Source organism: Neoarius graeffei, chromosome 15 (genome assembly GCF_027579695.1).
Source record: "Neoarius graeffei isolate fNeoGra1 chromosome 15, fNeoGra1.pri, whole genome shotgun sequence".
Taxonomy (NCBI): domain Eukaryota; kingdom Metazoa; phylum Chordata; class Actinopteri; order Siluriformes; family Ariidae; genus Neoarius; species Neoarius graeffei.
Window position 1 is genome coordinate 60,748,498 of NC_083583.1, and position 13,459 is coordinate 60,761,956.

At 39.9% G+C, this 13,459-nt stretch overlaps 1 protein-coding gene across 1 annotated transcript in view; it reads right to left on the reverse strand.

Moving 5' to 3' along the window:
* cntnap5l (contactin associated protein family member 5 like) overlaps positions 1-13,459 on the reverse strand; it is a 272,765-nt gene that overhangs the window by 88,672 nt on the left and 170,634 nt on the right. Inside the window, exons 7-11 of the mRNA XM_060940691.1 lie at positions 12,602-12,745; positions 11,378-11,648; positions 10,409-10,558; positions 8,366-8,537; positions 5,422-5,528 (exon numbers count right to left, since the gene is read on the reverse strand). Of these exons, the coding sequence (XP_060796674.1) occupies positions 5,422-5,528; positions 8,366-8,537; positions 10,409-10,558; positions 11,378-11,648; positions 12,602-12,745 (844 nt within the window). The remainder of the gene's footprint in view (positions 1-5,421; positions 5,529-8,365; positions 8,538-10,408; positions 10,559-11,377; positions 11,649-12,601; positions 12,746-13,459) is intronic.

A 13,459-nucleotide genomic window follows, 5' to 3' on the forward strand; every position in this document is an offset into this window, starting at 1 on the left:
AAACTGAGTAGAAGGTGTAAGCTGAGGAACTGTCTACTCTTATTTATTATTGATTTATTTCTCTGTCAGGTACAATGCAAACTGGACTAATCTAGCGAATAGATTAAAGTCTGGGTCATAAAACACTTTGGCACGCCATGTTTAAGCATTTTCGGTGCAACTGACAAAATGCATGTAGTATCATGATGCACGCAATCTATCCGTACATCATGGTGGTATTTTCAGAGATGCCAACATTGACAAATCTAAAAGAGTAGCATCTCTGAGTGCATTGAGGCTTCCTATTAGGCCAGGGATCTGGGGGCAGCAGAGGCCCCCAGAAACCAAATTTCAGGGAAGCTCAGAGATGCAATCTAGACCATTTTGAGCTACTTTTTGAGGAAAATAACTGCAGGGTTTCCTGTACAGTATAAGCTCAATTATTCAAATTCTCTGGAGAAAAAGTTTGGCTAATTAAGGGGCTGTTCAGATAAAAGAGGTTCAGATAACTGCACTACTGTAATACAGTGTTTCAGTAGTTTCATCATGATTAACAACAAAACCCAGAGTAAAAGACAAAAGATTTATGTATAGGTCTTTAAATAACAATAAAATTAATACTGTATTTACTTCCTGAAGTGTGCACCAGTCTAATATTGGACTTAACAAGACCGTCAATTACGGTCATGCCGGCCCCGTCTAGTCCAGAAGGAATGATCTAAAATAGGCCACCTTGCGCAGTTCTACTCTCAACTAGTCCAGCTCAAATATTTGAGAGTAGAACTGCACAAGGTGACCCACTTTAGATCGTTCCTTCTGGACTAGATAGGGCCAGAGTGGGTAGAAGTTATATGCACCCTAGGTACCCCTACCTTCATGCCAGAAAGAATCAAAATCGGTGAATTGAGAGAGAAGAAGCAATGTGTGTGGAAACTGCTCATTAGGGCTTAATTACTCCATATCTTCATTATTAATTGCAATTATGCAAATTTGGGTAGAAAGTATATGCACCCCAGGGAGACCTACCTTCCTGCCAAAAAGAATAACAATTGGTGAAGAATTGAGAGAGAACAAGCAATTTTTATGAAATGTGGACGATGCAGGACGGATGATGGACAACACATGATGGTATAAGCTCATCGCCTGTCGGCCGGATAAGCTAATAAAGTCAATATTGAAAGATGGCCATCCATAAAAGATTTAATTAAACTGAGCATGCTGAAGTTACTTAGATCAGTGTTTCTCAACCACTGGCCCGTGCCATCTAGTGGGCCGCAAATTTTTTTTCAAGTTGAAGCTCATTTTTTACTCGGAGTAAGGTACAATTGCTGGATTGCATCCGACGTCACATCCACCTCATTAAACTATGGTCACACTATAGCTCGCGATGCTTTGTGATGGGTTATCGATGAAAATGAGGCATTTTGATGGTGATATACACGTGAGCTAAAAGTTGTGGTCACACAGTAGGTAAAAACTTGACTGTCGCGCCTTTGCGCACTTGAGTTTGGCACAGCTCGAGCGGCCATGCACTCTCACGGAGCGTGTTGTGCATGCACTTGGGACCCAGCCATTATGGGAAACACCTGATGCTGATTTGAGCTCAATCAGCACGCACAGATAAGGAAGCTCTTTTCACAGAGGCTTTGTGAAGTATTATCATTATCACAGTCACGGTTGTTTCCAGCCATGTTTATAATGCTGTTTACATACTCTGCTTTCTGTTTTGCTTTTGTAAAAAAAACAAAAAAAACACTTGGAAGATGCTCTGGACACTTACAGTAATGCATTTATGGTTGAGGACAAAAGTTGACTTGCTAACTTTAGGACTACAGTTGTCATGAGCAGTTTTGCACTCCAGTTTCCATCAATGAACAGTTTATAACTTCAACAAAACAGACTTCATGTTAAAACTATAATGAATTTCCTGGTTACACAGTTATACTTTGTTACTATATAGGACACTGTTATTGAAGTAAGTTATTTATAATCATGTTGTCTGTTATTACCCAGATGAGGATGGGTTCCCTTTTGAGTCTGGTTCCTCTCGAGGTTTCTTCCTCATGTCATCTGAGGGAGTTTTTCCTTTTTCTTGCCACCATCGCCACAGGCTTGCTCATTGGGGATAAATTAGGGATAAAATTAGCTCATATTCCATCCATCCATTCATCTTCTACCACTTATCCAGATCTGGGTCACGGGGGTAGCAGCCTAAGCAGAGCAACCCAGACTTCCCTCTCCCCGGCCACCTCCACCAGCTCTTCCGGGGGAATACTGAGGTGTTCCCAGGCCAGCCGAGAGATGCAATCTCTCCAGCATGTCCTGGGTCTGCCCTGGGGTCTCCTCCCGGTAGGGCATGCCCACAAAATCTCCCTTGGGAGGCATCCAGGCGGCATCCTAACAAGGTGCCCAAACCATGTCAATTGACTCCTTTCGGTGTGGTGGAGCAGCGGTTCTACTCCGAGTCTCTCCTGAATGACCAAGCTTCTCACCCTGTCTCTAAGGGAGAGCCCAGCCACCCTGTGGAGAAAACTCATTTCTTTCGCTCATATTTAAAGTCTTTAATTCTCTGTAAAGCTGCTTTGTGACAATGTCTATTGTTAAACGCGCTATAAAAATAAACTTGACTTGATTTAAATATTACGCCTGCTAATAAACACTCTTCCTGCACTTAGATCCGTCTACTGCCATATATCTTGTAGTGTCCTGATCCCCAGATCTTTAACCCAGCCACATATAAAAAGTTGTACACCTCCATGCTGTTGGGGAACTCATCGGATGGATAATTTTCCAACTCAGGAAAAATCCTTCTTTGTTAGTGTGTAAGGATCTAATCCCACTGAGTGGTTTCTATAGCTGCTTCTTTTGAGTGTCCTTCTTGGTTTTAATAGCATGCTTGTTTGCTGTACACAAACATGGCAATAAGTTCTTGTGTTAATGGACCAGACTTCACTTTTGGATCATTAATCCCTTTTGTATGCATGGTTTTATGTTGGCTTCTGGCACATCCATACAGTTTTAAATACAATACCTACAATTAAAAACAGTTTGTTTTTATTGCATTTATTTAATTCCTGGGCTCCCATCTGTAACAGGGAGTGATGTCGCATCCCATTAATACACTTTACAATAGATTATTAGATTCTAATAGAATAGATGAGCCAAAATAATTGGGGATCTTTTTTAATGGGCCCCGACTCATTACAAGGATGAATAGGTGGGCCTTAAAGTAGAAAAGATTGAGAACCCCTAACTTAGACAAGTTGTTGTATGTAGATGACTTTGCTTTTTTCAGTGTACTTCTGTTGTATGACTGTCTTCACTTCACACCTGACACTAGTTTGTGAGAGAAATTGAAAGTTTCAGTTCTGGAATACGACAGATGAAGACAGTTTGCTTCCAGGAAGAAAACTACACATCACTACTGTGCATTTCTGAGCACTGCATTTAACACGTGCTGTGATTGGCTGAGAGCATGAATCAGGTCACCTCTCAGCCAATCACAGTGCAGCTAACATAAGGATACGGAAATTCCTGGAATTATCCAAATCAGTGTAAACAATGACACATGGAACAGCCTGAACGCTGAAAATATGTTGATTTGATCGATATGTGGGCAAAACTGGTTGAAAAAATAATTATTTTCAGGTCTATGCATAGCACCATAATTTTGCTTCAAATCTGTAGCTGCTACGCCCAAATTGTGTAGGTTAGCATTTCTGCATATTCATCATTCACAATCTAAGAGTCACCTAGTGGTGGGCCAATCATGTTTGGTTTAGGGGCTTTTGTGAACAAGTACCAGAACATTTACAGGTAAAAATTTGGTCTTCTGGACAGCACGGTGGTGTACGGTAGTGCTTAGCACTGTCACCTCACAGCAAGAAGGTTCTGGGTTTGATCCCAGTGGCTGACAGTGGCGTTTGCATGTGCTTCCTGTGTCTCTGTGGGTTTCCTCCGGGTGCTCCGTTTTCCCCCACAGTCCAAAGACATGCAGGTTAGGTTAACTGGTGACTCTAAATTGACCGTAGGTGTGAATGTGAGTGTGAATGGTTGTCTGTGTCTATGTGTCAGCCCTGTGATGACCTGGCGACTTGTCCAGGGTGTACCCCGCCTTTCGCCCGTAGTCAGCTGGGATAGGCTCCAGCTTGCCTGCGACCCTGTACAGGATAAGCAGTTATTGATGGATGGTAATGGATGGATGGATCTGGTCTCCTTTGCCAAGAGGTCAGGATCTGGCTGCAGATGGCTCTTTCACAAAATAATGATCTTGAATGTGAATGATTTTTCAAGAGAATTCATTTTCATGTCTCTTCATAAGAAACCTACTGAAAACATGTTGCATGATTTCGAGAGGACATCCCACATGTACAAACCTAAGAATATAAAACAGATGAGCTCAAGGTCTTTTGGCCTGCAGGCATTTCCAACATTTTTTTTTAGACATTACTGCAGCTTTTCTGAAACGGCTTCTGCAAATATTAGTGGAGCAGCTGATTATTTAAAAACTCGGCTTTTACTGAAACAAAGCTCAATTTAAAGAAAACCTATTACCAGGGTTAAAAAAAAGGCTGTGACAACAAGACCATACAGCATCCCAAGCTCACAATATCACACATTATGTGTGGCTTAGGCATGTGTGTTTTGTTTTTTTTTTTGCTCACTTTATGAACAGTGCCAAAAGTCACAGTTAAATTCCTGTGCTTCTGACTTAGAAGTGAAAAGTCTAATGGTGATGATACACGGGGCAACTTTTTGGGCAATGTTGCCGAGCAATGTTGCTGGGCAATTGCGTTTTGACTCTTTTCTATTGAGATTGGGCAACATTGTTTCTTTCTGAATGGTTTTGATAATCTCTGGCAACTTTTTGAGATAAGCCAATCAGAACGCGAGTGTCGAGTCATGTGACCTCCGGTGAGGTTCGGATCAGAAATTTCAAACAAATATGGCGGCCGCTCAGTGTCAGTGGAGTGAAGAGATGGAGAGACTCCTCATCTGTTTTTACGCCGGTAAGTTATTATTTTAATATTCTATATGGAGGAATTTACCTCACCAAAGCTCTAAAAAACAACAGACAGCTTGATTAAATGGTCACAGCAAAAATTAAGACATCGATTTTTTTTTAGCTAACTGTAAACTGCCGTTGCTAACTGTTGTTGCCCATTGTTAGTTGCCCTGAAAAGTTGCCCTGTGTCTCACCTAGTTGCCCGTTGCCAGCAACATTGCTCGGCAACATTGCCCAAAAAGTTGCCCCGTGTATCATCACCATAAGTTTAGTAACATTTGGAGCTAATTTATACAAATCTTTATTTAAAAAAAATCCACTTAAAGTAATCTGTTGTACAGTCTAAAGTGTGCACTTTTGTTGCACTCGTGTATATGATGGTCAACGTTAAAGTGCAGTCGTAACCATGACAGCGTTTCAGCTTTGTGTGGACTTACAGTTGTGGCAGGTTGTGCCTGTGTAGCCTGTTCCAGAGCAGTTGCAGTAGAAATGGTCCCAGGACTGGTAGCAAACTCCACCATGTTCACAGAAATTAGGCACACACCTGACAAGGTAAGATCAACTAGATATGAGATGTGAGACTATCAGGGATCCCAGCAGTAATTGAAAAAAATCGAGGAATGTAAGAAACTATCAGCAGGGGTCAAGGGCGCTGCAAGCCCCCTGAAGCTGTTGAGATTTGAACATTTAAAGATGCTATAGAACACATTTTTTACATAGATTTAACATAGAAAAGCAACAGAATTTAACAATAATGTGTATCTATTTGATGCCATATTTTGTAATCTATGACATAAGTGGCAAAAAAAAATTGTTATTTATAAAAATTAGATGAAAATGTAGCTTTGAAGAATATACTTCTTCTAACCCGGACACTGTTCCGCTATCTCTTTTATGGACGATATCTTTTTTCCACGACATATTCAGGGCTGTGAAATTGTAAATAAGAAATCTGAGGAAAAGGGGGGGTCTGGGGGGCACAGCCCCCCAGCATAAGCCGGGGGTCTGGGGCCCACAGGGTCCCAGACACCAAGCCATTTTAGGTGTTATATGGTGCATTCTGAGCATTTCCTGCAAGTAAAAAATTGATCTCAACAAGTAAATATTTGACTAGTCTTGGTCTTCATTTTGCCATATAAAATACCTATCAACAGTTTTCTCTTTTAAAATGAAAGATCCATGTAAAATACCTTGAAATATCTAATAAGTGCCTATGTATTTTATCTCTTAATCAAAATAAAAGTTAAAAAAAATGTGTAAATAATTTAAAGAAATGTTAATAAAAGAAAACTTTGATAGGCCTTTCAAAATGACTTTGTGAAAAATCATGCTCAATATTTAAGTGAGAGATACCTGTTGTCTTCCAAATTACACTTAATTCTTGTATTATGTCCTGGCTTTTTCCAAGAATCTCTCACAATGTCTCTTGTCTACAGAGCAAAAGTTTAAAAAAACTAATGTTTCTTATCTAATATATTATTTACATCTTTTCTTTTACTTCTGGCTCCTTCTATTCCTCTTTGCATCACTCCCAGCTATTTCTTTCAATTCATCTTTCAGTAAGGCTATTAGTTATTAGTTCTATAGTATTTGCATTCCTCTATTAAAGCTATTTACAAAATGTTCATAGTCTGTCAAACAGCATCTAATGAAAGTCTTTTAATTTTCTTTTCTTTAACACCATCTCTTTCAGTTTTGCAAACTTGTTCTTTTTCATCTTTTCCTTCAGTCTGTCTGTGTGTTCTTTTCTAGCCCTCTTTGCATCTCTCTCAAACATCTCCTTAGCTTTCCTTTTTGATGGCATCTTAACTATGTCTGATCTTGCACCCTGGAAGTACAAAATTCACGTATGCGGTGCCAGGTCACGCAATAGCTATTTTTAGCTCTGTCATGCACTCCTGAGCAGTGTTGCCAGATACTGCTGACGTTTTCCAGCCCAAAATATGTTCAAAACCCACCAAAATGCACTTGAAACCGCCCAATCTGGCAACACTGCTCCTGAGTCGCAGTCAAGACGTGTTCCACGCTCAGCTGGCATAAAACTCCGCGAATTCGGCTGTATTGAGCCACCGGTCTCGTGCAAGGCGATTAAAACCGACTAGAAACCCCCCCCCCAATGATTTTTAATGCAAAAATAGACGTTTTGTGAAGATGATATTTTTCGCGACAGAATCCGCGGAAATTTCACAGCCCTGCATATTGAATTAAGTTCAATGCATTAGAAACAAAAGCATGAACGGAGTTAAAACACATTTTCTAGCAAATGGGTGCAGCCATATTGTTTTCTCGTTCTATCGTGTACAGTCTCGCGGTATTTACATCAATTTAACTTCCGAGTGTTCCCGAATGTCAACGAGAACAAACGAAGCTGACAAAAACATCGCTAAACAAGCAAACCAAATCAGAACGTATTCTGCTGGTCATTTTACTTAAACATATTTTTAACGGATATACAAGAGATTAAAAAAAACACCACCACTTTGGCTAGAAAAATAGCGGAATTCCGCTAAATAGCGGACGTCTGGGATCCCTGGACTATATCTAATGGCACTTACAGACTGTGAGTTATCATCAATCATAAAAGTTTACTTCAAGCCACTTTATGCGAGATGGATCTAATAAACTTGGGTATGACGTGTAAACCGTATAATGATGATACCTACTGAATCAGAGGCTACAATGCAAGTCAACATACAAGAATAAAACATCTTCAGTGTGCTTTTTCCATCTGAGCCATACCAACTATAGTAGTAAACAATGACGCTAAGCAAGAATTGAAAACTCATAATAGGGGTTTTTATGTATATGGAAAAAAAAAATCCAAACAAGAGATGGAGGAGGAGAACATGGACCTGGTTGTACAGTAGCTATGGAAACAAGGCCAAATTGGGGTACCAATTTTGCAAACGGAGCTTGAGGTAAGTATTTTTTAGGATACATAAATGTACATTTTTGCCAGTGTCATGTTGATCAGTGCGTCACTTCATCCTGCGTTCCTATTGGTTGGTTAGTAAACGCAAGTTATACCATCAGTCACATTACGAAATGGTCATCCTAAATTTCTGACACCGTCACAATTTTTTCCCTGGCTATCTTTGGTCGTAAGCCCATGACGACAACGGCCATCTTTGAAACTCTCTAACAATACAACGTAAAACCTCTGTTTTTGAGCAGTGACCATGTTTCTTTCATGTTGGTCATCTTTCATCTGGGGCAACCCAAAATTGCACAGTGTATATCCTTCATAACACACACACACACACACACACACACACACACACACACACACACACACACAGTAATAAGACATGAAAGCTGTATCAGGGTGCAAAAAACCTTCAAAAACTAAGACTTATTTGTGAAAACCCTGAAAACTCTGACCTGTCACGGATACTGCAAATGTCGAAGCTGAGCTCGGTGAAGTTTGCTTGCTTCTCCTGCTGAATTCTGCTGAGGTTGATAGGTTGGTTGTTGATAAAAATGAGACGAAGGCACCCCTGATATCCCATGTAAAGTTTCTCACAGCCAAGTTCATACTGTGATACAGGGCAGCCTGGAACAATACAATGTCAACATTAAAATATTTGGGTGGGAGAGGGTTCAGGAGGGGATATGGGGAAAGTGAAATAAATCCTACTTTGAAAAAAAAAATACCAGTAAAAAACAAATTATTCTATCCACATTCATTGGATATGAGCAATCATGCACTCTGATTGGCTACTCTACTACTAGGATTTCAGCTCATATACCATAAGTAGAGAAAAACAAAATGGCGGCGCGTGTTGCTGAACCAACCGAGGATGAAATAAAAACTCTACTCGAAAACAAAACCCCAAAAAATACAAAAAAAAAAAACATATGGAATGAAACTATGTGATGGTAAGAACATAATTTGTTTATTTTTCAAGAATTATTATTATTATCTCATCTCATCTCATTATCTCTAGTCGCAGGCAAGCTGGAGCCTATCCCAGCTGACTACGGGTGAAAGGCGGGGTACACCCTGGACAAGTCGCCAGGTCATCACAGGGCTGACACATAGACACAGACAACCATTCACACTCACATTCACACCTACGGTCAATTTAGAGTCACCAGTTAACCTAACCTGCATGTCTTTGGACTGTGGGGGAAACCGGAGCACCCGGAGGAAACCCACGCGGACACGGGGAGAACATGCAAACTCCACACAGAAAGGCCCTCGCCGGCCCCGGGGCTCGAACCCAGGACCTTCTTGCTGTGAGGCGACAGCGCTAACCACTACACCACCGTGCCGCCCTATTATTATTATTATTATTATAGCATTTTCCACAAATTGCTCCTGCCATTTCACCAGTTTGTTTACATTCTAAGCAGAAATTATTTTCTCGGACGTTTTGTACAAAGTTTTTATTTACTGAATTTGCAAAAAAAATTAAAAATGTTCTGTTTCTCAAAATCCAGTGAATGTGGATAGAATAAAACAGTTATTCCACTCAATCTCATCGTACATGGCTTATAGCTGCTATCAGCTCATGTACAATTCGATTTCATGGCATAATTGTTAAGTAGTTTAAACAAATATTAGCAAAATCACACTGACAGATTCTGAGCCAAGGGATTTAGAGGATTTAGTTTAGACACTGGGGGTTGGGGAAAGATTACTCAGAAAAGCTTTAACTTATGTTGCAAGACTAACGTTATTTCTTTGTAAGGACCAAAGCTTTCAGACATAAACTGGTTTACATTCCATGTGAAATTTATATTATAAGAAAGTCACTAATGACTACATAAAGAGAAACCTGCTGTGGATTAAAATGGGAGAAAGAGCAGTTTTACATTGTAATAAATAATTAATGATAATGTAATAGCCTCCTGTGCCTAATCAGTCGTGCAAAATAAAATAAAATAAAATAAAATAAATTAGGTGAATTAACTGATTTCAGTAAAGTAGCAGCTAAACAGAAAATGGTCTCTTTTGCTTAGACCGAATGCAATTTGTAAATGATTTATAAGCAATTTTCCTGCCAGCAGACAATAGGTCAGGGCAATTTGTCAAAGAAGTCAGACTGGAATGAATTATTAGTACGGTTGCATTTGTGTGCATGAAATTGCGTTAAAGCAAACTGGTTGAAGCTGATATTGGAGACTGCATTTCTACATTTTAACAGGGTAATAGACCTTAGCATACAAATTACTTTAATTGAGCTTAAGCTTTTACTGTACAGCATGACCTTTACAAATGAAATATTACAAATATTACTTATAATACACAAAGTAATCACAATGTGAGCGAGAAGAAAGTATTACTGGTTTCTAGTGTGTTTTAAACGTAACCCTTTGTGGTTCATCTTGTGGTGATTTTATATATATATATATATATATATATATATATATATATATGCGCGTTATATTGCATTATATACTTGGAGGTATTTTTAGTACCTCCAAATACAACAGCTGTTCTCTGTAAGCTGTTGGTGAGATGAGTGATCTCCATGACCACTGGCTTCTGATTGTCAACAGTCAGATAGACCTGCTGACCTTTGACCTCGACTGCCACCAAGTGCCACTGGCCATCACACAAACTTGGACCTGGTGCATAGAAAGACATACAGAAGAAACAGAAACTTTACCAGCTCTATCAGATTTGCCATCCTTATCAGATTATTTGATGTTAGAAAATAATGGATTATTTTGGATTTTTGTGCAACAGCAACACCATTGGTCAGAAGAAAAATACACAGAATGGGATGAAGGAGTGAGGCTGGGGCTGATTTCTTCTTAGTCCACAGAGTAGATTCATCCTCAGCGTGATTCATCATGACTCATGGTTTGATACGCTGTGTGTTCTGAGATGCTTTACTGCTCAGCACGGTTGTAGAGAGAGATTATTTGAGTTACTGTCAGGGCCGGCTCGTGTCAATGGGATAGCAGGGCTAAGCCCCACCTGTCTGTTCTTCTCTGACCTCTGTCATGAACGAGGTATTTCCATCCACAGACCTGCCACTTTCGCTGGGATGTTTTTTTCCCCCACACCATTCTGTGTACACTCTAGAGACTGGGGTGTGTGTGTGTGTGTGTGTGTGTGTGTGTGTGTGTGTGTGTGTGTGTGTGTGTGTGTAAATCCCAGGAGATCAATAGTTTCTGAAATCCTCAACCCAGCCCGTCTGGCACCAACACCCATGCCAAGATGTTTCATTTCTGTGAATACTAAATGAATCTCTTGACCTGTTTCTGCATAATTTAATGCATTGCACTGCCACCACACAATTGGCTGAATGCATAACTGCATAACTTCAGTGTATATTCTGACTTAAATGAGAGTAAAGAGAAGTTTGCAAAAGTTCAAAATGAAATAAATTGTGTCTGTATGGCTACTGGTAAATTTAATCGATTTAATTTTTCTCTCACCAGTGCTGATTTGAGCCGTGCCTTGTGGGATTCCTGTCAGGGTGAGCAGGAAAAGTCCCCCACTGAGCTGCAGGATGAGAGATGATGACTTCGGGCCATGACTCAGTGGGACAGTAAGCAGACGGCCGTCCTGATTCCAGGTGCGGAACTGGAGCCGTATGGACAGACCTTCTGCTGCCCAATCAGTAGGCAAAACCAGAAAACTATTGGTGGCACTTAAAAATGTCACAGCCACTGGCTGCGACTCGGAGCATGAGAATGTCACATTACCCTGAGATGGAAAATGGATAGAAGAGAAATGAAAAGGTAAACATAACATAACAAAATACAAAATACTATAGTAGGTGATGAATATGAGACCAGGGCTTGCTCGAGGAAGAAATGAATTTAGAAGATGTGTGAGAATGGGAGAGGAGACACCTATGACAGGATAAGAGCAATACAATTAGAAAGTGCAAATTCATTAAATGATCCAGAAAGCAAAGGCATATGGAGAAGATAGACTGGTATGTGGGTATAAAGTAGACGGTGATAGGAAATGCAATGTCACAGCATTAGCTCTTCATGCAATTCTAGTCTCAGTCAAGGAATGATTTAGCTCTTTGCCCTTTATGCCTTATAACTACATATTTGCTAAGATTTTCTCAGGGTTTGTGATTAAATACACAAATCTGCCTACAGTTTCCTAATGACTGTCAAATGGCAAAGTTTTGGGCATGCTTATAAGTGCTGGATCTTGGAACAAATTAAAGGTTCAACAGGTTTTAAAACATTTTAAAAATGACATGAACGAGAGAGAAAGAAGGAACAAGAACACTTGCTTCTCTTCTTAGTATTTCTGTTAATTAGACACAGAAAGGGCACTTTTACAGTGACATGCACATAGCAACTGTCATCTCTCTCACACACACACACACACACACACACACACACACACACACACACACACACACACACACACAATCCTCAAAATGACATAATAGTGACAGAAAAAACTGCAATTAAGCACCAATGTGTGCAGATCTGTGACTAACTCTGGGTCATGCATACTAACTGGCATAACACGATGATCCTTAACACATGTACAAACGAAAAAAAACAACAACCACCAGTGTCCTCGGATGTGTTTACAAGTTGGTATGACAACAGCAATTATCAACCTGTAGTAATTACTTTTTCAACATGCTGACAATGTGCTAAAAGTAGCAAACCCTAGCAGCCTACCACAGTGTAGATCTGAGGTTTGCGTCTCTTGGCCATGTCGATGATATTGACTCCGTTGTAGTAGAGGTTCTCCAAACAGCCATGGAAATTCTCCCTCAGAAAGGTCCCGGGCTTGCCTGGCAGAGGTATTCCTCCAAAACTAAGCTTGAGTAGACAAATGCACACATGGGCAGGAAACGCAAAGATGTTAAACACAAATACAAATATACACTGAACTCCAATCATGAGGCAATGCCTGAGAAAATAATAGAAACTTCTGGAAAACCCCATCAGATTTTGTTGCCACAAAATTCTCAAAAACAGCCAAAAACTGAGCATGAGGATGAAAATGTTTGCCTGAAATGGTCATTTTTAGGTAAGGAGCCAGTTTAACAGGCACAGCTGTAAAGGAAGTTAGTCTGAAGTGTGATTTTGGTACACAGTGAATGTCAGGCTTTGATAATCTTGGACTAAAAATGGACTAAACCTAATCAATTCAGTTTCTGATCAGATATACTTTACAGATACAGCATTGTATAACATTTAAATGAGCTGCTAAAAAGACATGAATAATAAGAACTTTAACCAACACAACCCATTTTCCCGCTGATATAACTCTGAACAGAGATCATTGGAGAGAAGAGATGATAAAGAAGCTTATGTCTAAGCGACATTTACCTCAGGTGATGAGCAGCAGTGGTGCCAGGGAGGGGTTTGGGGGCACTGTAGCTACCCCTAGGATAGCTATAACACCCTCTTAGCACCCCCAAGAAATTTCTGAGGTTTATTTAACATTTTTAATTTTCAATATGTGAATACTATAAATTATGCTTTGAAAAATAATAATTAAAAAACATAAATGATTACACACATGATCTG